General features: G+C 39.2%; 1 protein-coding gene across 1 annotated transcript in view; it reads left to right on the forward strand.

Moving 5' to 3' along the window:
* Nucleotides 1-9434: 9434 nt before the first annotated feature.
* Nucleotides 9435-25668, forward strand: part of MRPL48 (mitochondrial ribosomal protein L48) — a 52336-nt gene continuing 36102 nt past the window's right edge. The window contains exons 1-3 of the mRNA XM_052652833.1: nucleotides 9435-9566; nucleotides 19150-19202; nucleotides 20227-20264. Of these exons, the coding sequence (XP_052508793.1) occupies nucleotides 9546-9566; nucleotides 19150-19202; nucleotides 20227-20264 (112 nt within the window). The 5' untranslated portion in view covers nucleotides 9435-9545. The remainder of the gene's footprint in view (nucleotides 9567-19149; nucleotides 19203-20226; nucleotides 20265-25668) is intronic.

Consider the following 25668-nt stretch of genomic DNA (forward strand, 5'->3'; position numbering starts at 1 on the left):
ACTTGTGACCATGAAATGATAGAAAGTTAAGGGTATATTAGCAATTGTCTATATTAATCACCTATATGTACAATTTCAGTGAACAAAGTGCAGTTTTGTAGTGTTTTTCTTTCAACCTATGTTTTGTTTCAATTCTGTTTATTCAAGTGTAATTTTATGTCTGTTTAAAATATTTGAAAGTGAAAAAAAAGAGTTTTCTTATATCGAGTAATGGAGTGAATTAAAGAAGTGGTTTTGTGCAGCTCAACCTGAAAGGGATGGGAGGAGGCGGGAAAAGATGGCCTCTCAGGTATCCAGAAGAGCTGTGTGCGGCAGGAACTCTGCTAGTACCCCTGGGCTGGAGGCTGGGTTGGACCAACCTGAACATAGGATCCAGGCTTCAAGAGAGACTCTCAACTGAGTTGCACATCTAGCTGCTTGGTGAGAAGTTCTTTGCACCCTCTCTCTCCTTTTTCTGGACTTCTAAGATCCTACTAACCACCTGAGCTTTCCTCTTGCAGCCTGTTTCATCATCCTTTCTCCCTCTCTTCAGGATTAGGTAATTCCCATTCACTCGGCCCAGCCCAGCCCTGCACAAGCAGAAAACTCCAGGTAAATTATAGGCAGGAGAGTCAGCACCATTTCTTTCTGGCTTTTTTTAGGTAGCCAGTTCTCTTCCACTTCTGGCCTTTTATTTTTTTCCCCTTTCAAGTATGATTTTCTTTGTACAAAAATCATACCAAAAAATAGAAGCAGAAGAGTCCTACTGAAACTAAAATAGTTTCAGTTGGAGGTAGCTTAATGCATATCTTTTCACGTAAGTTAAAAATTAGAGCTATTTGACATTTTTGGGAAACTTTTCATAATAGGTCCATAGAATTATTATTTTAAAGGGAGTTTAACCTGAGATCAAACATTTTCTTTTAAAGGGCCTCCTTTTATCCTCTCTTATTCCCTAAAGCTTTCTCTGATGTGGTTGTGCTGAAGGATGGAGAAGTATTTTAAAAAGCTTCTAAAGACAGCTGGCCTGTAAAAATAAAGCCAGAAAGGCAAAAGTTTCTCCATGCTGTGTGTGTGTGTGTGTGTGTGTGTGTGTGTGTGTGTGTGTGTGTGTGTGTATGTGTGTGTATGTGTGGTGCAAGATCTGGAGAAAAATCTAAATCCGTAAGAACCACTGATGAACCTTTAAATACTCACTCATTCATTATTTCATTCAACATTTTAGGAGCTTCATTATGGATATGCTACACAGGACTAAGTATAATATTTTTAAATTTTTTAATTATTTATTTATTTATTTTTAAAGTTTAAATTTATTTATTTTAATTGGAGGCTAATTACTTTACAATATTGTATTGGTTTTGCCATACATCAACATGAATCCGCCACGGGTGTACACATGTTCTATAATATTAAGTTGACGAAGACTAGGAGACATCTGTCTTGAGGGGGAGGAGAAATTTACAAAGCTGAAGCGGAAGTTGGTCTTTCAGAGCATTTAGCCTCCATTCTTATTTGGGAAGATCAGTATTAGTTCCTCAGTTAAGTTGCTTCTGGCCAAATTAATTTGTCGTGTAAATGCCAAGTCTCCAAGTGTTGGTTTGAGATTTGGGATTGGCAGTGAGAAGATCTCAGAGCTTCTAGTTTGCTTTTGCTCTTGACCATAAAAGGGAGTTTCACAGCAAAAAAAGAAAAAAAAAAATCTATTGTCATTATCCTGTTTTTGTCACTTGTTTTTGTTGCTGTTGTTCAGTTCCATAGTCATGTTAGACTCTGTGTGACCCCATGAAGTGTAGAGTTCCAGGCTTCCTGTCCTTCACTATTTCCTGGAGTCTGCTCAAATTCTTGTCCATCTCATCCTGTGCCACTCCCTTCTCCTTTTGCCTTTTATCTTTCCCAGCATCAGGTTCTTTTCCAAATAGCTGGCTCTTCAAATCAGGTGGCCAAATTATTGGAGTTTCAGCTTCAGCATCAGTCCTTCCAATGAATATTCAGGGTTGATTTCCTTTAGGATTGACTGGTTTGATCTTCCTGTCCAAGAGACTCTCAACACTCTTCTCCAGCCCCACAGTTTGAAAACATTGGCACTTGGCCTTCTTTCTGGTCCACCTCTCACATTTATAGATGATTACTAGAAAAATCATAGCTTTGACTACATGGACCTTTGTTGGCAAAGTGATGTCTTTGCTTTGTAATATGTTGTCTAGGTTTGTCATAGCTTTTCTTGCAAGGAGCAAGCATTTTTATGGCTGCAATCACCATCTGGAGTGATTTTGGAGCCCCCCAAAATAAAATCTGTCACTGCTTCCACTCCCCCCCCCCCCCGATCTATTTGCCATGAAGTGATGGGACCGGATGCCATGATCTTAGTTTTAAGCTAAAACTAATGTTTTGTTTGAATGTTGAGTTTTAAGCCAGCTTTCACTCTCCTCTTTCACCCTCATGAAGAGGCTCTTTAGTTCTTCTTCACTTTCTGCCATTAGAGTGGTATCATCTCCATTTCTATGGTTGTTGATACTTCTTCTGGCAACCTTGTCATGTACAAACTGTTTAAGCTTAGGCAAGCTACCTGTCTTCTTCCCTTCAGTTTTGTCACGTACAAAGTGAGAAAACATACTTATCATCTTATCTGTGATAAAACTACATAATGTTCACGTAGATGGGTTGGAAAGTACAAACCAATAAACAATATCTGTGCTAATCTTTGAGTTGGAAAAAATACTCCTTTAAAAATGCTTACAATCTAGTGGGAAAGATATACAAATGAATTAATAGTTACAATACCCCTGTGTGGAGGGCATGAAAAATAGGCTGGACAAGTAGAGTATAATTCATTTCATTCCAGTGAAATGAATGCTAGAAGCTAAATAGGAAAGGTAACATTCATCTTCTGTCTTGAAAGATGAGTAGATATTTTCCAGGAGGATGAGTAAAGAAAGGTCATTTTAGCAGAGGAAATTGCAGATACAAAGGCAAGTAGGTGTGAGAGAGTATATCGTGATTGAGGAATTGTAGGAATTTATTGATTGGGGAGTAATATTTATGTTGAAAGGGGTGAGAAATGAGGCTAGATAGATAGGCAAGTTCTAGAGAGTGAAGGACTTGGCATGTTATATTCTTATACTCTGCAGTTTAAACCTGATCTGGATCCAACAACACAAGAGAAGACTCTACACCTGGACATCACCAGATGGTCAATACCAAATTCAGATTGATTATATCCTTTGCAGCCAAAGATGGAGAAGCACCATATAGTCAGCAAAGACAAAACCAGCAGCAGACTGTGGCTAATCACGAACTCCTTATTGCCAAATTCAGACTTATATTGAAGAAAGTAGGGAAAACCACTAGACCATTCAGGTATGACCTAAATCAAATCCCTTATGATTATACAGTGATAGTGACAAATAGATTCAAGGGATCAGATCTGATAGGGTCCCTGAAGAACTATGGATGGAAGTTCGTGACATTGTACAGGAGGCAGGGATCAAGACCATCCCCAAGGAAAAGAAATGCCAAAAGGCAAAATGGTTGTCCGAGGAGGCCTTACAAATAGCTGAGAAAAGAAGAGAAGCTAAAGGCAAAGGAGAAATGGAAAGATAAACCCGTTTGAAAGCAGAATTCCAAAGAATAGCAAGGAGAGATAACAAAGCCTTCTTCAGTGATCAATGCAAAGAAATAGAGGAAAACAATAGAATGGGAAAGACTAGAGATCTCTTAAAAAAAAAAAATAGAGATACCAAGGACACATTTCATGCAAAGATGGGCACAATAAAAGGCAGTATGGACCTAAGAGAAGCAGAAGATATTAAGAAGAGGTGGCAAAAATACACAAAAGAACTGTACAAAAAAATCTTCATGACCCAGATAATCACGATGGTGTGATCACTCACCTAGAGCCAGACATCCCGGAATGTGAAGTTAAGTGGGCCTTAGGAAGCATCACTATGAACAAAGCTAGTGGAGGTGATGGAATTCCAGTTGAGCTATTTCAAATTCTGAAAGATGATGCTATGAAAGTGCTGCACTCAATATGCCAGCAAATTTGGAAAACTCAGCAGCGGCACAGGACTGGAAAAGGTCAGTTTTCATTCCAATCCCAAAGAAAGGCAATGCCAAAGAAGGTTCAAACTACCACACAGTTGTATTCATTTCACACGCTCATAAAGTAATGCTCAAAATTCTCCAAGCCAAGCTTCAACAGTACGTGAACCGTCAAGTTCCAGATGTTCAAGCTGGATTTAGAAAAGGCAGAGGAACCAGAGATCAAATTGCCAACATCTGTTAGATCGTCAAAAAAGCAAGAGAGTTCCAAAAATATCTACTTCTGCTTTATTGACTATGCCAAAGCCTTTGACTGTGTGGATCACAGCAAACTGTAGAAAATTCTCCAAGAGATGGGATTACCAGACCCCCTGACCTGCCTCCGGAAAAATATGTATGCAGGTCAAGAAGCAACAGTTAGAACTGGACATGAAAAAACAGACTGGTTCCAAATTGGGAAAGGAGTAGTCAAGGCTGTATATTGTTATTCCTGCTTATTTAACTTATATGCAGAGTACATCATGCAAAATGCTAGGCCGGAGGAAGCACCAGCGGGAATCAAGATTGTCAGAAGAAAATATCAATAACCTCAGATACACAGATGACACCACCCTTATGGCAGAAAGCGAAGAAGAACTAAAGAGCCTCTTGATGAAAGTGAAAGTGGAGAGTGAAAAAGCTGGCTTAAAACTCAACATTCAGAAAACAAAGATCATGTCATCTGGTCCCATCACTTCGTGTCAAATAGATGGGGAAACAATGGAAACAGTGAGAGACTTTATTTTTAGGGGCTCCAAAATCACTGTAGATGGTGACTGCAGCCATGAAATTAAAAGACACTTGCTCCTTGGAAGAAAAACTATGATCAACCTAGACAGCATATTCAAAAGCAGAGATATTACTTTGCCGACAAAGGTCCTTCTAGTCAAAGCTATGGTTTTTCCACTAGTCATGTATGGATGTGAGAGTTGGACTATAAAGAAAGCTGACTGCTGAAGAATTGATGCTTTTGAACTGTGGTGTTGGAAAAGATTCTTGAGAGTCCCTTGGACTGCAAGAAGACCCAACCAGTCCATCTTAAAGGAAATCAGTACTGTATATTCATTGGAAGGACTGATGCTGAAGCTGAAACTCCAATACTTTGGCCGCATGATGCTAAGAACCTACTCATTTGAAAAGACTCTGATGCTGGGAAAGATTGAAAGTGAGAGGAGAAGGGGATGACACAGGATGAGATGGTTGGATGGCATCAGCGACTCAATGGACATGAGTTTGAGTAAAGTCTGGGAATTGGTGATGGATAGGGAGGCTTGGTGTGCTGCAGTCCATGTGGTCTCAGAGTTGGATGGGACCAAGTGACTGAACTGAACTGAGACCTGATCCTATAGACTACTCCGGGGAGCTACTAGCCATATGTTGCTATTTACATTTTAATTAAAATTAAATTAAAATCCAACTCCTGCTTCTGCTGCTAAGTCACTTCAGTAGTGTCTGACTCTGTAAGACCCCATAGACGGCAGCCCACCAGGCTCCCCCGTCCCTGAGATCCTCCAGGCAAGAACACTGGAGTGAGTTGCCATTTCCTTCTCCAATGCATGAAAGTGAAAAGTGAAGTCTCTCAGTCGTGTCCTACTCTTAGCGACCCCATGTACTGCAGCCCACCAGGCTCCTCCATCCATGGCATTTTCCAGGTTGCACTAATCACATTTGAAGGGCTTAATTGCCACAAGTGTTTGGTAGTTACCGTTTTGGACAGAGCAGATATAGTACACGAATATATTTGCAGAAGTTCTGTTGGATAACACTGCTATAGGAAGTGTGTGGGAAGTATAAAATGTCCTTGGGCAGAGGATTGATATGGTCATATTTTGTTTAAAAACATCACTCTGATGGCAACACTGAGTGGTTTGGAGGAGAGGGAAAGGGGGATTTTAAGAGGGAAGCAATCACAGGACTCCCCCAGCTGAGACTGCCCTTTTGGAAACCTGCAGTTGCAGTTCTATGGAGTAGAAGGAGTCCAGGTGATGAAATCAGCCAGCCCATCACTCATAGTGTGACTTATGCTAATTAGGTAACTTCTTCATACCTGTGTTCCTCATCTATGTAATGGGTATAATGATGCCCAGCTTCTCAGGGTTATTGGGAGAATCAAATAAACATACCTGAAGAGATCTGACCTTATACAAACTAAGAACTTGAAGTGTTTTGTTCCCTATTTGAAAGCTCATTTCTGGGGTTCCCTGGTGTTCCAGTGGTTAAGAATCCGCCTTGTAATGTAAGGAATGCTGGTTTGATTCCTGGTCAGGGAAGATCCCACATGCTGCTGAAAACTACCTACAATAGCCCTTTGTAATAGGATAAGGTACCTTGGCAGGGTTTCTGACAACAAAGCAAACTCTGACTTACTGAACACCCATTCATATTTACCAGTTTTTACATCTTTTACTTGCTAAGAACAAGACAAATAATAACAAAACAGAAGCAAAGTAATAATAACAGCAACAATAAAAATGACTGCATATTGGTTATTTCACTTGATGTTGACTTTGTGACCATGCACTCCCTTCATATACAGGGTTTATGTGTACATCTCTGTAAGTGGAATTCCTCATTGCTTTATAATTGTCTGTTTACAACCTGGCCTCCCTACTAATCTCTATGTTGTTGTTGAGTTGCTAAGTCTTGTCTGACACTTTTGCGACCCCATAGACTGTAGCCTGCCAGGCTTCTCTGTCCATAGAATTTTCAAGGCAAGAATACTGGAGTGGGTTGCCATTTCCTTCTCCAGGGATCTTCCCGACCCAAGGGCTGAAGATGCCTCTCCTACTTTGGCAGGTGGGTTCTTTACCACTGAGTCACCAGGGAAGCTCACTAATCTCTACAAGCCACTTAAAAATTACAAAATATACTGTAACGTATGTATACCTAGTGAATTGATTACTACAGTCAAGCTAGTTAATATATCACCTCCTCACATAGCTTTTTTGTGATGAGAGCACCTGAAATACTCCTAGCACATTTCCAGTATTCAATACAGTGTTAACAACTATAGTCATCATGCTGTACATTAGATCTCTAGATTTATTCATCCTACATAACCGGAAATTTGTACCCTTTGACTAACATCTCCTCATCTCTCCTCTTCATCTCCACTACCCCAACCCTGGTAACCACCATTCTATACTCTGTTTCTACAAATTTGATTGTTCTACATTCCACATAAGTGAGATCATGGAGTATTTGTCTTTCTGTGCCTGGCTTATTTCATTCAGCATAATGTCCTTCAGTTTCACCCATATCATAAATGACAGGATTTCCTTCTTTTTAAACACTGTTGTAATATTCCATTATACATATACTGTTTTTACTGTTTTCTATAATGGCTATAACAATTTATGCTTCCACCAACAACGTGCAAGGATTCCCTTTTCTCAACATGCTCACCAATGCTTTTTTTTTTTTTAATCTCTTTGATAATAGCCATTCACTCAGGTGTGAGGTATCTCCTTGTGGTTATAATTTGCATTTTGCTGATGATTAGTGATGTTGAGCCTCTTTTCATATATCTATTGACCATTTGTACATCTTCTGAGAAATGTCTCTTCAGATCCTTTGTCAAATTTCAAATCAGGTTTCTTGCTATCAAGTTGAGTTCCATATATATATATATATATATACTTTAGATATTAACTCCTTATCAGATGTATTATTTGGAAACATTTTCTCCCATTCTGTAGGTTGTCTCTTCACTCTGTTGTTTTGTTTGCTGCACAGAAAACTTTTAGTTTGATGCAATCCTCTATCAGCCACTTAAGGACTGAAGCTGCCTCTCCTACTTTGGCAGGTGGGTTCTTTACCACTGAGCCACCAAGGAAGCTCACTAATCTCTACAAGAGGAGGATACTCGGTCGCATCCTACTCTTTGTGACACTGTGGACTGTAGTCTTCCAGGCTCCTCTGTCCATGGAGTTTTCCAGGCAAGAATACTGGAGTGGGTTGCCATTTCCTACTCTATAGCATCTTCCCCACCCAGGTATCGAACCCGCGTCCTCTTGCACCTCCTGCATTAGCAGTCAGATTCTTTACCACTGCGCCCTCTGGGAAGCTCTCACTTGAGGGCAGGGACTGTATAATATTCATCTCTGTTTTCCCAATGTTCAAGCAATGGATTGGCACAAAGTCATACTAAGTAAATGGTTGATGTATGTAAATAAGTAAATGAGTGTGTGCTGTGACATTATTATCTCGTGAGAAGGTGTCTGTCAGAGGGAAAACACTTTGCATAAAGGGGACAGTTTGAAACTCAGTTCCTGCCTCGGTTGGTTGGCCCTAGACAAGCCTTTTTAACCTTTTGGCAAAATCCTTATATGTAAAATCCAGTGATAATATCTCACTAATAGGCTTGTTATAAGGAATAAATTGATACTCTGAGCATAATGCGCTGCACACAGTGGTCACGCAGTAAAAAATAGCTATTATCAATTATTATGAGGCAACTGAATGTCAGGAAGAGGGTCATTCAGCTTTTAAATAGAGGTTGGAAGTCAGATTTCCATGTCCTGTGCTAGACCCATGAATTAATCAGGCAGGATTTCAGTCCCTGCTGCGGCTTAGTTGTTCAGTCCTGTCCGACTCTCCGCAGCCCCAAGGACTGTAGCCTGCCAGGCTCCTCTGTCCATGGGATTTTCCGGGCAAGAATACTAGAATGGGTTGCCATTCCCTTCTCCAGGGGATCTTCCCCACCCAGTTATAGAACCGCATCTCTTGCGCCTCCTGCAATGGCAGGCAGATTCTTTACCTCTCGTGTTACCTAGTGTGAGAAATTTCGCAATTAAACACGGGAAAGAGAAATTAACAAATAGTTAATATATAGTGAGTGAAGTGAAAGTCGATCAGTCGTGACCGACTTTTTTGAGACCTCACGGAGTATACAGTCCATGGAATCCTCCAGACCAGAATCCTGGAGTGGGTAGCCGTTCCCTTCTCCAGGGGATCTTCTCAACCCAGGGATCGAACCCAGGTCTCCCGTACTGCGGGCGTATTCTTTACCAGCTGAGCCGCAAGGGAAGCCCAAGAATACGGAGTGGGTAGCCTTTCCCTTTTCCAGCGGATCTTTCCGACCCAGGAATCGAACCGGGTTCTCCTGCATTGCAGGCGGATTCTTTACCAACTGAGCTATCAGGTTTCAGGGAAACCGATAATATATAGTATGGCAGATCAAATAGCCGAATTGTCTGCAAATTATTGGGGGCAAAACAGAGATGGCAGTTATTTCTGCCTGGAGAAGTAGTAGTGAAAGTGACATTTGAGCTGTAATGAGAACGGAGACTGAGAGTATTTCTAGACCTTGAGTCTCAGAAGCTGCCGGAACCAAGGTGCTACAGGAGTTGAGTGAGTCTCGGTCGGATATTGTTGCCGGACTGGATCGAGGCCGTTCCGTCAGTGTTTTCAGACACCCTAGGGTCGCGGCTTGTTGAGCCCGTCTTCATCTGGCAAAAGTACGGGCCACGCTGCCAGCAAGGATGAACGGAGCACTAGGAAAGGTAATGCAGTCCATCCAAGCTGGGCACGGGAGAGGTGGTGAGGAGAGCGGAGCTGGGAAGGGGCGGCGGGGCTATAACGCGGCTGCCGACATCCGGGTAAGAGACTTGGGCAAGAACAAGCTCTTCCCGGCAGCACGTGCGGCGCCCTGTCAAAGGGTTGCGCTTTCTCCTCTGTTCCGGGGAGGATTTGGCTGCGGTAACCCGCGCGCCACGCCCCCACCGTGCTACCCTCGCCGCAGGTTGGCCTGGAAAGAGAGATCTGCAATGGGTATCACCCGTATACGTCCAGATAGTATCTATGACCTTCAGCAGGTCATTTTATTTTTGCTTTAAGTCATCAACTTCCAGACTTTTTTCTAAGAATACCGTTTTGACTCGTTGAACAGATTGGGATGTGAGGCTACTTGGCGATAGGGAAGCGTAATAATAAAAAGAACGTTTTGACTGACAAAGCCTTAGTTACGTGACTGCAGTAAAACCGTTATGAACCACCATAAAGCATTCCTTTGCCCTCTTAACAGATTAAAATTGTGCTTTTTCAGTTGTATCATACTGTTTCGAATAATGACTTTTTTTTTTTAGCAATTTATGTTAAAATTTTATTTGAGGAATTAATTTGGAGACTATACCTCCATGATACATATACATCAACATGATCATTGTCGCTCACGGATCTACTAGTCCTTACTTTGGGGGAGCCCCTGAATGTCTCTAGCTTTGTTTCCTTAAGATCCCAAACCTCACTTTATTCTTAACGAAATAACTCCCGGTTGTTCACTTTAGCCAGATTGTGAGAATTTGACTAGATCTGGTGAAAGGGATTATAGGAAGAAAAAAAAACAACTGGAAAGTTTCTAAATGTGTTAAAGACGGTCAGATTGGTGACTCCAAGCTCCTACTCTAAAAGCTTTGAATCTGAGGAATGCTGCTGAAAGGGAGGGTTCATTGTTCTAGGTGTACTGTTTTTAGCCATTCTACCCCCATGGACAGAGGAGCCTGGCGGGCTGCAGTCCATGGTGTAACAGAGAGTTGGACACGACTGAGCGACTAAGCACAGCACACAACACACATACTCCTGAAGAACCCATGGAAATCTGTCATAGGCTATCACCTTAAGATGTAAGAGTATATAGGGCCCCTCTGAGTCCGATGCCACTCTTCCCTTCCAGATTCCTTTGTTACTGATTTCCCTATTCTATTCTGACCTGTCGCTTTTGACCAGGTAGTGTCTTCTTTATTTACCCAATACTGAATTCCTAATCTTTGATCTCCAGGAGCTTTCTCAGAATGCCCTTACTTTTTCATCAGCTCCAAATGCTCCATTTTCAAAGTGCAGCTCAGATCTGTTTTCCTTAAAACCTTTCAGACCATTCTAGCCAAAGTGCTTGTTTATTTTTTGAACTCTTAGCTGGTATTATCTTTTGGCACCTAATCATATGCAGTCTTGTATTTGTCTGTCTGAAGTGTTAGTTGATACTTTACATTTGTGGGATTTGCATCAGAGCTGTGTTCTACTTCTTGCTAGCTGTGTGGCCTTAGGCAGGTAATTTGGCCTCTCTGCTTCAGTTTCTTATATGTAAAATGCAAGTGATAATGCCTATCATATGGAATTATAAAAATTATAGAAAAAATGTCAGTAAGAGTATTTTGTGTGAAGAACTATACAAATAGGAATGTTAACATTATTCTGTAGCTAATGAACTGCTTTCATTTTCATAATTTCATTTAATCTCACTGTGAGATAATCTTGGCAGGCACAACAAATAAAGAGATGGAAACTACTGGTACAATACCTGATACATAATAGTTCTCAAATGCTTTACCAAATGCCTGTATGAATGAATGCTTTGCTTATAGGTCAATAGTCTCTTTTGTGGTAGTACTGAGATTGGAGCCTAGATTTTCTATCCTTCCTAAAACCCCACTGCCTTTCCTTTTCTGAGTATTTTACATCTCCCTAATTTGATAATAATCTTGGTTTCCTTCATCTGTGAAATGAGGAATGAGAACCTTCCTTGATCTTCCCAGCTGTCAGTCCTTCATTTCTTTGTGACCTGTGCAGCCCATTATACTGATCTCTCATTGCAATATAATAAGTAATTTGCACATCTGGTTTCCTCATTAGAAAGATTGTGGGTGGGCAATTGTATTTTCTTCATGTCTGTAGGTACCCAACCTACAGTATACTTGGCCTAAAGTTGCTGATATTGTTCATCACTAAGTCAAGTTTGACTCTTTGCAGTCTCATGGACTGTAGCAGGCCAGCCTCTGTCCTCCCCTGTCTCCCGGAGTTTGCTCAGATTCATATCTACTGAGTCAGTGATCATATCCTATGATCATATCATAGCTATCTTATCCTCTGCCATCCCTTTCTTCCTTTGCCTTCAATCTTTTCCATCATCAATGGTCTTTTCCAACGAGTTAGCTCTTTTCATATAAATGAAATCATATAGTATGTGAGGCCAAATATTTTTTAAGAGACTTGCCAAAGATCATACAGCTAGTAACACAGAGGAGCTGATATTCAAACCCAGGTCTGTGTGAATCTCTAATTTGTGTTTCTAACTGCTATAACAACTCAGGGCAAAGACAGGCTTTGATAGTCACCATATTATACATATTCAGAAGAATGGCCAAAGGAAAAACTACAAACAAAAGCAATTTTGAAAGAACTTAGGAAAAGGTCAGTTCAAACATCACTTACTAGGTATGTGCATCAGGTATGTTAATTCATCTTTCTGAGCTTTGGTTTCCTCACAGTAAAATGGGGGTATAAATACCTGCTTCATAGAATGGTTGCGAGGGTTAATGGAAATCATGTTTGGCATATAGCAAGTACTCAAAAAATGGTAGAACTGTTTAGGCTATTATTATTATATGAATTTTGCTGCTGTTAGTTGCTATTGTATTTTTGAGAGATAGTATGGCAGAATGGGCTTCCCTGGTGGTGCAGTGGTGAAGAATCTGCCTGCCAGTGCAGGAAACACAAGAGGCATGAGTTCAGTTCCTGGGTCAGAAAGATCCCTGGAGTAGGAAATAGCAACCTGCTCCAGTATTTTAGCCTGGAAAATCCCATAGACAGAGGAGCCTGGTGAGCTATAGTCCATGGGGTTGCAAAGAGTCAGACACCACTGAGCAGCTGAGCACGCATGTATACAAACACACACACACACACCCCAGAATGAAAAACATGGACTTTGGAGTTAGACTTGGTTTGAATTCTTGGCATGTCTTAGCAAACCTAAAACTCTGGCAACTTAAAAGCTTTTGTTTTTTTCCTCTATCATTCCGGTTCAGTTCAGTCGCTCAGTCATGTCCAACTCTTTGTGACCCCATGAACTGCAGCACACCAGGCCTCCCTGTCCATCATCAACTCCCGGAGTTCACTCAAACTCATGTGCATCGAGTCAGTGGTGCCATCCAACCAATTCATCCTCTGTCATCCCCTTCTCCTCCTTCTCCTCCTGCCCCCAATCCCTCCCAGCATCAGAGTCTTTTCCAATGAGTCAACTCTGCATGAGGTGGGCAAAGTACCAGAGTTTCAGCTTTAGCATCATTCTTTCCAAAGAAATCTGAGGGCTGATCTCCTTCAAAATGGACTGGTTGGATCTCCTTGCAGTCCAAGGGACTCTGAAGAGTCTTCTCCAACACCACAGTTCAAAAGCATCAGTTCTTCAGTGCTCAGCTTTCTTCACAGTCCAACTCTCACATCCATACATGACCACTGGAACAACCATAGCCTTGACTAGATGGACCTTTGTTGGCAAAGTAATGTCTCTGATTTTTAATAGCTGTCTAGGTTGGTCATAACTTTCCTTCCAAGGAGTAAGCGTCTTTTAATTTCATGGCTGCAATCATCATCTGCAGTGATTTTGGAGCCCCAGGAAATAAAGTCTGTCACTGTTTCCACTGTTTTCCCATATATTTCCCATGAAGTGATGGGACCAGATGCCATGATCTTAGTTTTCTGAATGTTGAGCTTTAAAACCAACTTTTTCACTCTCCTCTTTCACTTTCAACAAGAGGCTCTTTAGTTCCTCTTCACTTTCTGCCATAAGGGTGGTGTCATCTGCATATCTCAGGTCATTGATATTTCTCTGGGCAATCTTGATTCCAGCCTGTGCTTCCTCCAGCCCAGCATTTCTCATGATGTACTCTGCATATAAGTGAAATAAGCAGGGTGACAATATACAGCCTTGACGTACTCCTTTTCCTATTTGGAACCAGTGTGTTGTTCCATGTCCAGTTCTAACTGTTGCTTCCTGACCTGCATACAGATTTCTCAAGAGGCAGGTCAGGTGGTCTGGTATTCCCATCTCTTTTAGAATTTTCCAGTTTATTGTGATCCGCACAGCCAAAGGCTTTGGCATAATCAATAAAGCAGAAGTAGATGTTTTTCTGGAACTCTATTGCTTTTTTGATGATCCAAGGGATGTTGGCAGTTTGATCTTAGGTTTGTCTGCCCAACCAGCTTGAACATCTGTAAGTTCATGGTTCACGTATTGTTGAAGCCTGGCTTGGAGACTTGAGCATTACTTTACTAGTGTGTGAGATGAGTGCAATTGTGCGGAAGTTTGAGCATTCTTAGGCATTGCCTTTCTTTGGCACTGGAATGACCACTTACCTTTTCCAGTCCTGTGGCCACTGCTGAGTTTTCCAAATTTGCTGGCATATTGAGTGCAGCACTTTCATGGCATCATCTTTTAGGATTTGAAATAGCTCAACTGAAATTCCATTACCTCCATTAGCTTTGTTCGCAGTGATGCTTCCTAAGGCCCATTTGACTTCACATTCCAGGATGTGTAGCTCTAGGTGAGTGATTACACCATTGTAATTATCTGGGTCATGAAGATTTTTTTATATAGTTCTGTGTATTTTTGCCACCTCTTCTTAATATCTTCTACTTCTGTTAGGTCCATACCATTTCTGTCTTTTATTGTTCCCATCTTTGCATGAAATGTTCCGTTCGTATCTCTAATTTTCTTGAAGAGATTGCTTGTCTTTCCCATTCTTATTGTTTTCCTCTATTTCTTTGCATTGATTGCGGAGGAAGGCTTTCTTATCTCTCCTTGCTATTCTTTGGAACTCTGCATTCAGATGCTTATACATTTCCTTTTTTCCTTTGCTTTTTGCTTCTCTTCTTTTCACAGCTATTTGTAAGGCCTCCCCAGACAGCCATTTTGCTTTTTTGCATTTCTTTTCCACGGGGATGGTCTTGATCCCTGTCTCCTGTACAATGTCATGAACCTCTGTCCATAGTTCATCAGGCACTCTGTCTATCAGATCTAGTCCCTTAAATCTATTTCTCACTACCACTGTGTAATCATAAGGGATTTGATTTAGGTCATACCTGAATGGCCTAGTGGTTTTCCCTACTTTCTTCAGTTTAAGTCTGAATTTGGTGATAAGGAGTTCATGATCTGAACCACAGTCAGCTCCCAGCCTTGTTTTTGCTGACTTTATAGAGCCTCTCCATCTTTGGCTGCAAAGAATATAATCAGTCTGATTTCGGTGTTGACCATCTGGTGATGTCCATGTGTAGAGTGTTCTCTTGTGTTGTTGGAAGAGGGTGTTTATTATGACCTGTGCATTCTCTTGGCCAAACTCTATTAGCCTTTCCCCTGCTTCATTCTGTACTCCAAGGCCAAATTTGCCTGTTACTCCAGGTGTTTCTTGACTTCCTACTTTTGCATTCCCATCCCCTATAATGAAAAGGACATCATTATATAAATTATATTTTTCCTCTATAAAAAGAGGCAATTATTTCAATTCCTGTAGTAGAGGATTGATGAAAAATTGAGCAAAGTGCTTAGAACAAGGGTTACTCTGTAAGTGATAGTAACAGTGCTATTTTAAGTAATATTTGTTAGTATACAGATATATTCTGTTAATACTCATAGAACAGCTCTCAGGTGCTTGCCTCATGGGACCCTTACCCACTACTGTCACTACCCACCCCAGGCCTCTGGTGTCTGAAGCTACTCACACACTATAGCTTTTGCCCCATGACTGGTTCTTAAGTCGCTGTGTAGTCCTTTCCCAGTTCCTGACTCCCAAGCTTATGGGACAAGTGTTTTTGTAACCTGCTGGGGCATTTATGTCCTCATTCATTCATTCACTAGAGTCACTGGCCTCCTCTTCCATTTGCTCCAGAGCTGGAGCTGCTCTTCCTTTGCTGTCTGGGGAGAGAGAATATTTGTGGATACAGTCCCAGAATAGATTACTTTTGTCCTGGTAAATAATGCTGAGCATTGTAGGGAAGAGGAAGCACATTTCCCAGAGCTGAAAGGAAGAGTTCATGCCATAATTTGGTTGTCTTCCAGACAGTTGTCCACCCTTAAAAGGGGTTGGCTTTTAGATAATTAAATTCATAGCAGTTATGGAGACTCAGAAATCTGAACATTTAAAGTGAGGAAAGATCAGTCTTACCTAACTCTTTCTTCCCATCCAATACCTCTTCTGTATGAAGTGACCCATTTAAGAGTACTTTCTGTTCACTCTGATTTCTGTTCTGTTTGTTGTGGTTGATAGATCTTGGCCCTGGAGGGACCTTAGAGTCATTGGCTCTAACTCCAGAGAGGGGAAAATTACTGACCAAGGTATGGTGGCCAGTGGTAGGGGAGCCAGCTGGAGCCCCTGTGACTGCTCTTTTTTGCTGGCCAACATTAGGTTAAGAATATTGTACACATGTTTACAGAGTCTTTTAGTATCTGGTTTAATTATACTTTTTAGGATTGTCTATATACTTTGTCCTTCCTTCTGTCTATTCATATCCCAATTTCATGACCTCACATTCTCTGGGAGCCCTTTCCTAAATTTGAACATTTCCCTCCTGATTTCCTAAGCACTAACACCTTCATTTATGGGAGAGAGGGTGTAGAATAGGGGAAAATTACAGGCTTTGGAGTCAGAAACCTAATATCCTATGCTAGTTCTGATAGTAGCTGTCTGACTTTGTTACAATTAAAGTTACTTAATCATACTTAATCTTAGTTTCCCCAACTGTAAAATGGGATAATAATACTTATCTGGTAGTGAAATTATGATTTAGACACATAGTAGGTGCTCAACAAAATAGATGTGGGTAGTAATCAATGGTAGCAATGATTAGCAGTCATTCACTCCTTCCTAATCATTTATTTATTTATTAAAGCAATGGTGTGCCTGAGAGGAAGATGACATGACTCTTGCCTTTGAGGATCTCTTGTTTTAGCATAGTGGTTTGTGGGGGATATTAAGAGTTTCAGTGAATCTCTTGAAGTAGTATGTAAACTTTTTTTCCTCCCTCACTTTATTTGGTTCTACATCTTGCTTTTTTTTTCCTGCATTTTTAAAAATTGAAGTATAGTAGGTTTACAGTATAGTAGGTTTATAGTATGTTTCAGGTGTATAGCAAAGTGACTCGGTTATAGACATATATTAATATATACGTATTCTTTTTCAGATTCTTTTCCATTATAGGTTATTAGAAGATTTTGAATATAATTCTCTGTGCTCAGTATGCAGCCTTTTGTATATTTGTGTCTATATATGTCTGGGGAGAAGGTTCATGACTTTGGGCAGATTCTCAGTAATATCTGTAACATCTCCAAAGCTAGAGAACTCCTTGCCATTAACACCCAGATTTCCTGCTAGAGGTATCAGTTGTTTGTGCCACCTATTTTGACTTAATCATATGATGCTGTGGTATTACTTAGCTGTTTAATACAAATGTATGTTCATATCTCCAGCCATTCAAACTCCTATAAAACGGGAGTTGTGCTTACATTTTTAAAAAGGCTTTATTGAGATATGTCATATGCCATACAATTTGCCCATTTAAAGTGTACGATTCAATGACTTTTAATACATTCAGGATTGTGTAACCGTCACTACTAGCAATTTTAGAACGTTTTTATCACCCCAGAAAGAAGTCCCAAAGATGTCCCATATCCCTTAATTGTCATCCCCAGCTTCCCAGACCCTCCAACCCAAGGCAACCACTAGTCTTTCTTTTTCTATAGGTTTGCTATTCTGGATATTTCATATAAATGGAGTCATACAATACTGGCCCTTTGTGACTGTCTTCTTTTATTTAGCATAATGGTTCCAAGGTCATTCATATTGTTACATTTTGTTCTTCTAGTCCCTTTCATAGTGCCACAATAGTTGGCACCTATTAGGCTTTTAAAAAATAAACTTTATGGGAGGGGGGTTCATGTTTGGGAACTCATGTACACCCGTGGTGGATTCATGTCAATGTATGGCAAAACCAATACAGTATTGTAAAGTAAAATAAAGTAAAAATAAAAATTAAAATAAATAAATAAATAAAATTTAAATAAAAAATAAACTTTAGAGGACTTTGCTGGTGGTCCAGTGGTTAGGATTCTGTGCTTCCACTGCAGGGGGCAGGGGTTCGATCCCTGGTAGGGAAACTAAGATCCCACGTGCCATGCCTCACAGCCAAAAAAGCAAAACAAAACTTTAGAATAGTTTTAGAATTACAGAAAAGTTGCAAAGACAATACTGGATATACTCCATATCCGATTTTCCCTATTATATTTGTATGGTATACTTTTTATAATTAATGAACTGATATTGATATATTATTATCAAGTCCATGTTTCACTAATATTTCTTTCATTTTAAAAAAAACTAGGGTCCTTTTTCTGTTCTAGAATCCCACCTAGTATATTACATTTAGTCATGTCTGCTTAGACTCTTCTTATCTATGACAGTTCCTCAGACTTTCCTTTGTTTCTGAAGGGTTTTACACATAATGGACTTACCTAACACATACATGTTGAAGGAATTGAAACTGTTATCATAGTGGACAGGATTTTCTCTTTATGTTGTGGAACCTTAAGGCCATTTATTGCTTACTATCTAGTTCCTTTATAAAAAGACCTCCTCTATGTTAAGGACTACCTTAGTAAAGCTGTACCAGTGATCTTTTGAGTGAGTGCCAGCAGGGCAGAGTGAGATAGAAATAACTGGGTTATTAGGGGTAAGATTGGGAAGGGAGGCTGCCACTGCAACTACCTCCTTTCATTATAATTATTTTGTTCATGTTGGTATAGTTGTTATTATTGTTGTTACTATTAAAAGAGACAGTATTCTGTAATAGAGACATAGTCTTTGGAGTAAAGCAGTCGTTTTAGCCACTTGTTAGCTGTAATTTCCTGGAATATAACTTTTGTGGGCCTTAGTTGCTTCACCTGTAGAATTGCCTTGCAGTGTTTTGAGAATTAGAATTCAAAGTCCCTTGCATGGTGCCTGTGCTTGACATATGCATAATGGTTGTTGATATTAGAAAATATAAATCAAATTAGAAAGGGGAAATAGGGTGAATTAAAAAAAAGCAGCCCCCAAAAGGGGGGCTTCTATTTTTCCAGCATTTTCTGTGGTGGGTGAAATAGGGAAGAACATGGCCTTGATTTGCCTGCGTGTTTAGTATTAACTGTAGAGAAGCTTCTTTGCTAGACAAGAGACTTGGGTTTTGTTTTGGTTTGTGTGCTGTGGGTTTCTAGCCTCTTGGTGAAGAGGTACTTGGAGGTCTGTGAATGCTTATGGTTGGTCTAATGTGGCTGTTTTGCTATAGGTGCTGTGTCTGAAGAATAACACCATTTTTAAGCAAGCCTTTTCCCTCTTGAGGTAAGGATATTAATAACAGTAATTAAATATAGCTAATATTTGCATCCCACTAGAATGTTCACACAGCATTCTTCTTTCATCATCTCCCCTTACATGCTTCTTAAGCATCTCAAGCATTAACTCCCCTGCCAACTTACTCCTTCCCCATTCTCGGTAAATGACAACTCCAATTATCTAGTTGCACAGGACAGAATCTTTGGAGTCATGCTTGATACTGTTGTTTCTCTTACTCTACATCTAATTCCTGGACAAATCCCATCAGCCTTACTTTTGAAATATGTTCTAATAACACAAGGCTATTTTAAGAACCACTTTACTGGTAGTTTCTCTTGTCTCAGTTTCACTTCTTCCCATTCATTCCTCACCAGAGTTAACTTTCCAAAACAAACCTGATCACATCACTTTTGTGATTAAACTCTACCAGGAGCTTCCCACTGCCTTCCCAGAGCAAAGACCAAACTCCTCGCCGCAGGTTATGAGGTCTTCATAACCTGGTGTAACCTGGTCCCTGGTTGCCTCTTTTGCCCTGCCCCCTTCCCTGCTGCTGAAATGCCACTCACACCCACCTGCTTGCTGTTTCCAGATATACTGCTTTCATATCTCTGCCTAGAATGCTTTTTCTGTAAGGCTAAACAATGGAGAATAGTTCTTTGTTTTTAAAAACTCAGCTCCAGTAGTTTCATCCCCTGGTAGAAATCATCACACTTTCCTATGTATTCCACTAAATCTTGTATGTGTTTTTGCTCTGTACCAGGACTATATTGTAGCTCATATCTGTTTACACATCTCTCTTCCAACTAGACCATAGATAGAGATATTTTACTTACTTTTGCATCTTCAGGACCTAACACATTGTCTGCCCCATAGTAAGTACTTAATAATATTTATGGAAAGAAGAGAAGGATAGAATAAGGAAAAGTGTAGTGTTGACATATCTATAATGAGGAGCATACAAGTTTTGGTAGCTGTGCAAATAAAATGTGCATATCTAACTGTACTGAACATGCTTTCTCCCTCTTTTTAGGTTCAGAAACTCAGGAGAGAATCCCATCTGTTCTGCAGGTAAGCAATTATTTCCTGATGTGGTCTAGTTGATTTAAGTGACCCTCTAGCACTAGTATAATTTTGTCTGAAAAGTTGCCAAATGTATCTTCGGGACGATTGGCTGGGACCAAGTCCTACCCCTCACATCGAATTGATCAGTGGGCAAGAACATAAATTGTGGGTTAAGAGCAAGAGTTCCATAGTAGGTTTAGATTCCAGCTCTCACACATACTGTTCTGTGACCTTTAACTACCTCTCTATGACTTGGTCTTCTCACTTTAAAAAATGAGGGGAATTTATAGTACAAACTACAGTGAATTATTTGAAGATACAGTGAATTATTTGAAGATTCAGTGAGGTGAAACATATAAAGTTCTCAAAAATGTTAACTATTGTTATTATTATTATTGCTACTATTCCAGACCTGTCTTTCATATCCATTATCTACCAGGCTAAGGCTTTTTCTACACGATTTTTTCCAAAATAAATCCATTCAATCTGTTAACTCAATGAATTTCAATGTTTCAATCCTATTACTTGCCATTTTTACTTTATTATGTGACAGATTTCAAAGCAGCCATTAGATAATGACATCTGTTATATGACTAAAGAGTATCAGAAACAGGGAATTCCCTGGTGGTCCAGCAGTTAGGAATCTTCACTTCGACTGTAGGGAGCATGGTTTTGACACCTAGTTGGGGAACTTTATTAGATCCTACAAGCCACATGGTGTGGCCAAAAAAAAGTATCAGAAATAAAAGAATGGGAGTAAGGAATGGAACTAACATTTACTGAGTGCTTATTATGTGCCATGCATGACCTAAGTTTTACATCTCTTAATTATTTTGGACAATGGCAGCAATGTGTAGAGAGTCACCACTTCCACCAGACCTAAAGCCCAACCTCTCAAAATATGTGCTTCTTTTTATTTATTCTTTCTCTCAACAGATAGTTATTGGACTAGGCTGCGTTTTAGGTGCTGGGGGTACAAAATTAAGATGATATGGTCCTTGCCATTAGAAAACTTAAAGTGTTGTAAGAAACATTTTTTTCCTTATTTTCTTATTTTTTCCAAGAATAATATAATGAACACTTCTAGAGCCATCACTTAAATTCAACTGTTGTTAACATTTTGTCAGGTTCAGCTTTCTTGATCAGATGTTATGATGTTTCACTCCTAATACTTAGGCATGCATTTCTAGAAACAATGGTTTCTAATAGAAACCATTCTATTAGAGAACCACAATAGTATTATCTCCTTGAAGAAAATTAATAATAATGCCTCAGTGTCATCTAATACTCTATCTACTTCCTTGGGTGTCCCCCAAAAGTCTTTTATGAGATTGTTTATAACCAAGAGCCCAAAGAAGGGTCATGCTTTGCATTTTGCTATAATGTCACCTTTAATATAGAACAGTTCTTTCACTATTTTATTTCAGCTGCAGATGCTTTTTGATTAGGCTAGACTGTTTGACTTATAGAATGTCCTTGCTTTTTAATTTGTCTGATTATTTTCTTGTGGTATTTTATGACATGTTCTTCTGTCCCCTTCCTGCAAACTGGAAGTTAGATCTAAAATTCTCACTAGATTTAAATTAAATAGTTTTAGCAAGAAAACTTAATAATTGATGCTCTGAATTTTATATTACATCCTATCAGGAAGGAAAAAAGAGCTAAGAAAATCTGATCATAAAAGTGAAAAGCATGCATTTTAGAGAATATGGAAAATAAATGCTACACACACACACACACACACACGAAGAAACTGAAGGAAATGAAGAAAATAAAAGTCACTTGTAATCCTACCCTATCCTCCAGAAATTATTGCTTAACATAGGTATATCTTTTCTAGCCTAGGTATATCTTTTTCTAGCCTTTTCTCTTTCTCTTTCTGTCTCTATCTCTGTGTGTATATATGTACTTTTTTGTCTTGCAGTAATGGGAACAAATTATATATAATGCTTCATAATCTGCTTTTTTCCTCCACTTAATCTATGGTGAATATGTTTCCACTATAATAAATAAATATTCTACATACTTGTTTTGAATATACTGCCTTAAATGAAACAATTTGTAGGGTAAGAATCTGAGTCTGGTGTTTGAATATGTTAAGTTGGAGTGCTTATGAGGAAAATATGCTAAGTAGTCCACTGGAGACACTGATCTTGAGCTCAAAATATAGGTCTGCGTTGAAACTGAATTTGAAAGTCATCATACTGTTGATATTTCTTGAGAATGAATTAGACTATCCAGGGAAAACAAGTAGAGAAGAGGCCCAAGGATCAGGCCCTGAGGAACTCCAACATTAAACAATTGGGTAGAGGGTGAAAGAGATGGCTAATGAGCTTGAAAAGGGAGGCCAGCATGGTAGGAGAAAACCATGATGGTATAGTATCATGGCAACCAAAATGATAGTGCTTTAAGAAGGAGAGGGTGGTTAACCAGTTTCATCTGTGTGCTGCTGAGAGGGGCTTGCAAAAGATATAGACTAATTAATATCCCTTGGTTTTAACAACATAGAAGTGACCGTAGGGAGAGTAGTATCTGTGTAGGTGTGGTGAGGTCAGTTGTGAAAATCAACTGCATCGACAAATGAATGGGAATTCAGGAGTTAGAGAAAGCTGTTACAGACAATATATTTAAGAAGTTTGTTTTTGAATGGAAGGAGAGAGAACTGGCAGGAGCTGGAGAGGGATGTGGGGTTAAGGAAAGATGAAAAAATAATCATTTTATATATGTTTGTTTGTTTATTTCTGGCTGCGCTGGGTCTTTGTTGCTTTGTGTGGGCTTTCTCATGTTTCAGCGAGTAGAGGCTACTCTTTGTTGTGCACAGGCTTCTCGTTGCAGTGACTTGCTTGTTGTGGAGTACAGGCTCTAGGTGCTTGGGCTTTAGTAGTTGCAGCCTGCGGGGTTAGTAGTTGCGGCTTGAGGGCTCTAGAGTGGGGCTGAGTAGCTGTATTGCGGGGGCTTAGTTGCTCCACAGTGTGTGGAATCTTCCCGGACCAGGGATAGAACCCATGTCTCCTGCATCCACGGGTGAATTCTTATTCACTGCCCAAAAGGGAGGTCTGGAAAGAGTATTTTTAATGGTTATGTTTCTCTTAATGACACCTAATTCTGAAAGATATAAAAAATTATAGAAAAGTGAAAAGATAATATGTCAGTGAGCCCAGATTTAGCAGTTATTCACATTTTGTTTGTGGGTTTCCGTGGTGGCTCAGATGATAAAGAATCTGGCTTCAATGCTGGAGACCTGGGTTCGATCTCTAGGTTGGGAAGATCCCTTGGAATAGGGCATGGCAACCCACTCCAGTGTTCTTGCCTGGAGAATCCCCATGGACAGAGGAGCCTGGCAGGCTACAGTCCATGGGGTCGCAGAGTCAGATATGACTAAGCAACTAAGCACTGCACATTTTGTTAGACTTTCATTGTTTTATTTTTTCTTGTATGTTAAAAAATAAGGATTATGTTCAAGACCTTTTTGTCCCCTAGTCTTGGACTCATCCCTTATCCCATAACCAGATAATAAGTTCATTTTGAACTGATGTGTATTCTGAGGACGGTTTTTAAAATAAATTAAAATTATCAACTGTTGAAAATTATAAAAGCATGCAGATGTTAAAAATAAATAGAAATTGTACTAAAGGGTATATAATGAAAGCTTTTGTTTCCAGGTTTTACTCCTGTTTCCAGGTCTTACTCCTCAGTGGTATGCGTTGATGGCAGTTTCTTGTATATTTTTCAGGAAGGTTTTGTGGTATATGAACATGTATGTTATATATGTATATTACTATATCTTAATGCTGGATACTTAGGTTGTTTTCAGGTTTTGTTATTTCAAAAATGCCGCAGCAACCATTTTTATACATCTTTATAAAGTTGTTCCTGTACATTTGTAAGATAAATTCCTGGAATTGAAATTGCTGAGTCAATGAGTTGTGAGTTGAAAATTTTGGTAAGTATTGTCAGATTGCCCTTCAGAGAAGTTGTATTAATTTACATTTCTATTTTCTTGCCCCAAACTGGGTTTTACAAAACATCTTACTTTTTTGCTGGTGAAAATTATGTCTGATTTTAATTTGCATTTCTTAAGAAAGTTTGTCATCTTTTCTCTTTTTTTTTTTTTTGGCCATTTTTTCTTTTCTTGTGAACTGCCTGTTTATATTTTTTGCCCATTTTTCTTTTGAATTGCATGCTTTTTCATTTATTTGTAAGAACTTTTATATAGTTTTCATATAGAAAGGAAATAAGCATTTTCCTATCATAAATGCTTTGTGTTATTTCTAGTCATTTATTCCTTGACTTTTGTTTTTTTCCGTTTTGCTGAATTGAAGTTTAAAATTTTTGTGTAGCTCAGTTCATTAATCTTTGATTTCTAGATTTTGTTTCATGCTTAGAAAGATCTCTACTCCCTTCCTCAAGATTATTTTTAAAAATCCTTCATTTATCTTCTGTTTTTGTTTTTTTTTTAACATGTGGTCCATCTGGAACTAGAAATGGGTGTGGATGCAGTTTTCTCCCCTGCAAATGGGCAGCCAGTTATTTTAACATTTATTGAAACATCCAACATTTTCCCCATACATTTGAGGATGTTACCTTATCATATACTAAGTTTTCATATAGATGTAGAACCTACTGTATTTTAACTTTGTGTTGTTTCATAGATCTATCTGCATATTTGATAGCAGTACCAAGTTGTTTTAATACTATTGGTTACTATAGTTTTGTAATGTATTTTAGTATCTGATAACTACCTAATCCTGAGGTAACTTTTTGTTTTATTCTTGATTTTAAAGCTAGATCAAATGGGGGCATGTTAAATGCTATTGAAAAAAGTCCAATTGAAAAAAAGATCCTTTTGAAAAGAAAGATGGACAATAGCAGTTTACTTAGCTTTCTATTTGGAGAAATTTTAAGTTGTCTCCAGAATTTTGAAATGTAAACAGTTCTATGATAAACATGCTTGCACATTAGTATTTGTGCCCTTGTGTGATTATTTACATAGGATATATATTTCTAAAAGTCTAATTGGTGGGCTAAAGGAAGTGCACATTTTTAGGTCTGGTGTTTTTTTTGGTTGCGCTTGGAATCTTAATTCCCCCACAACCAAAGATCCAATCTGAGCCCCTTGCATTGGAAGCTTGGAGTCTTAACCACTAGACTGCCAGGGAAGTCCTTGAAAATGCATGTTTTTACAGCTGTTGATGTGTATTACCAAATTGCTCTTCAGAAAGATTGCACCATTTTGTAGGGTTTGTTTTTTTTTTTGTATTTTAGAATCCCTGTTTATATACTTATCAATATTGAGTGTTGTTCTTTTACATTTACTGATATTAATAAATTTTAAAATGCCATCCCTTTTATTTGTAATTTGCATGTCTTTGATTACTAGTTGGTTGAACATATTTTCAAACATTTACAA

Source organism: Budorcas taxicolor, chromosome 15, assembly GCF_023091745.1.
Source record: "Budorcas taxicolor isolate Tak-1 chromosome 15, Takin1.1, whole genome shotgun sequence".
In the NCBI taxonomy this organism is placed as follows: domain Eukaryota; kingdom Metazoa; phylum Chordata; class Mammalia; order Artiodactyla; family Bovidae; genus Budorcas; species Budorcas taxicolor.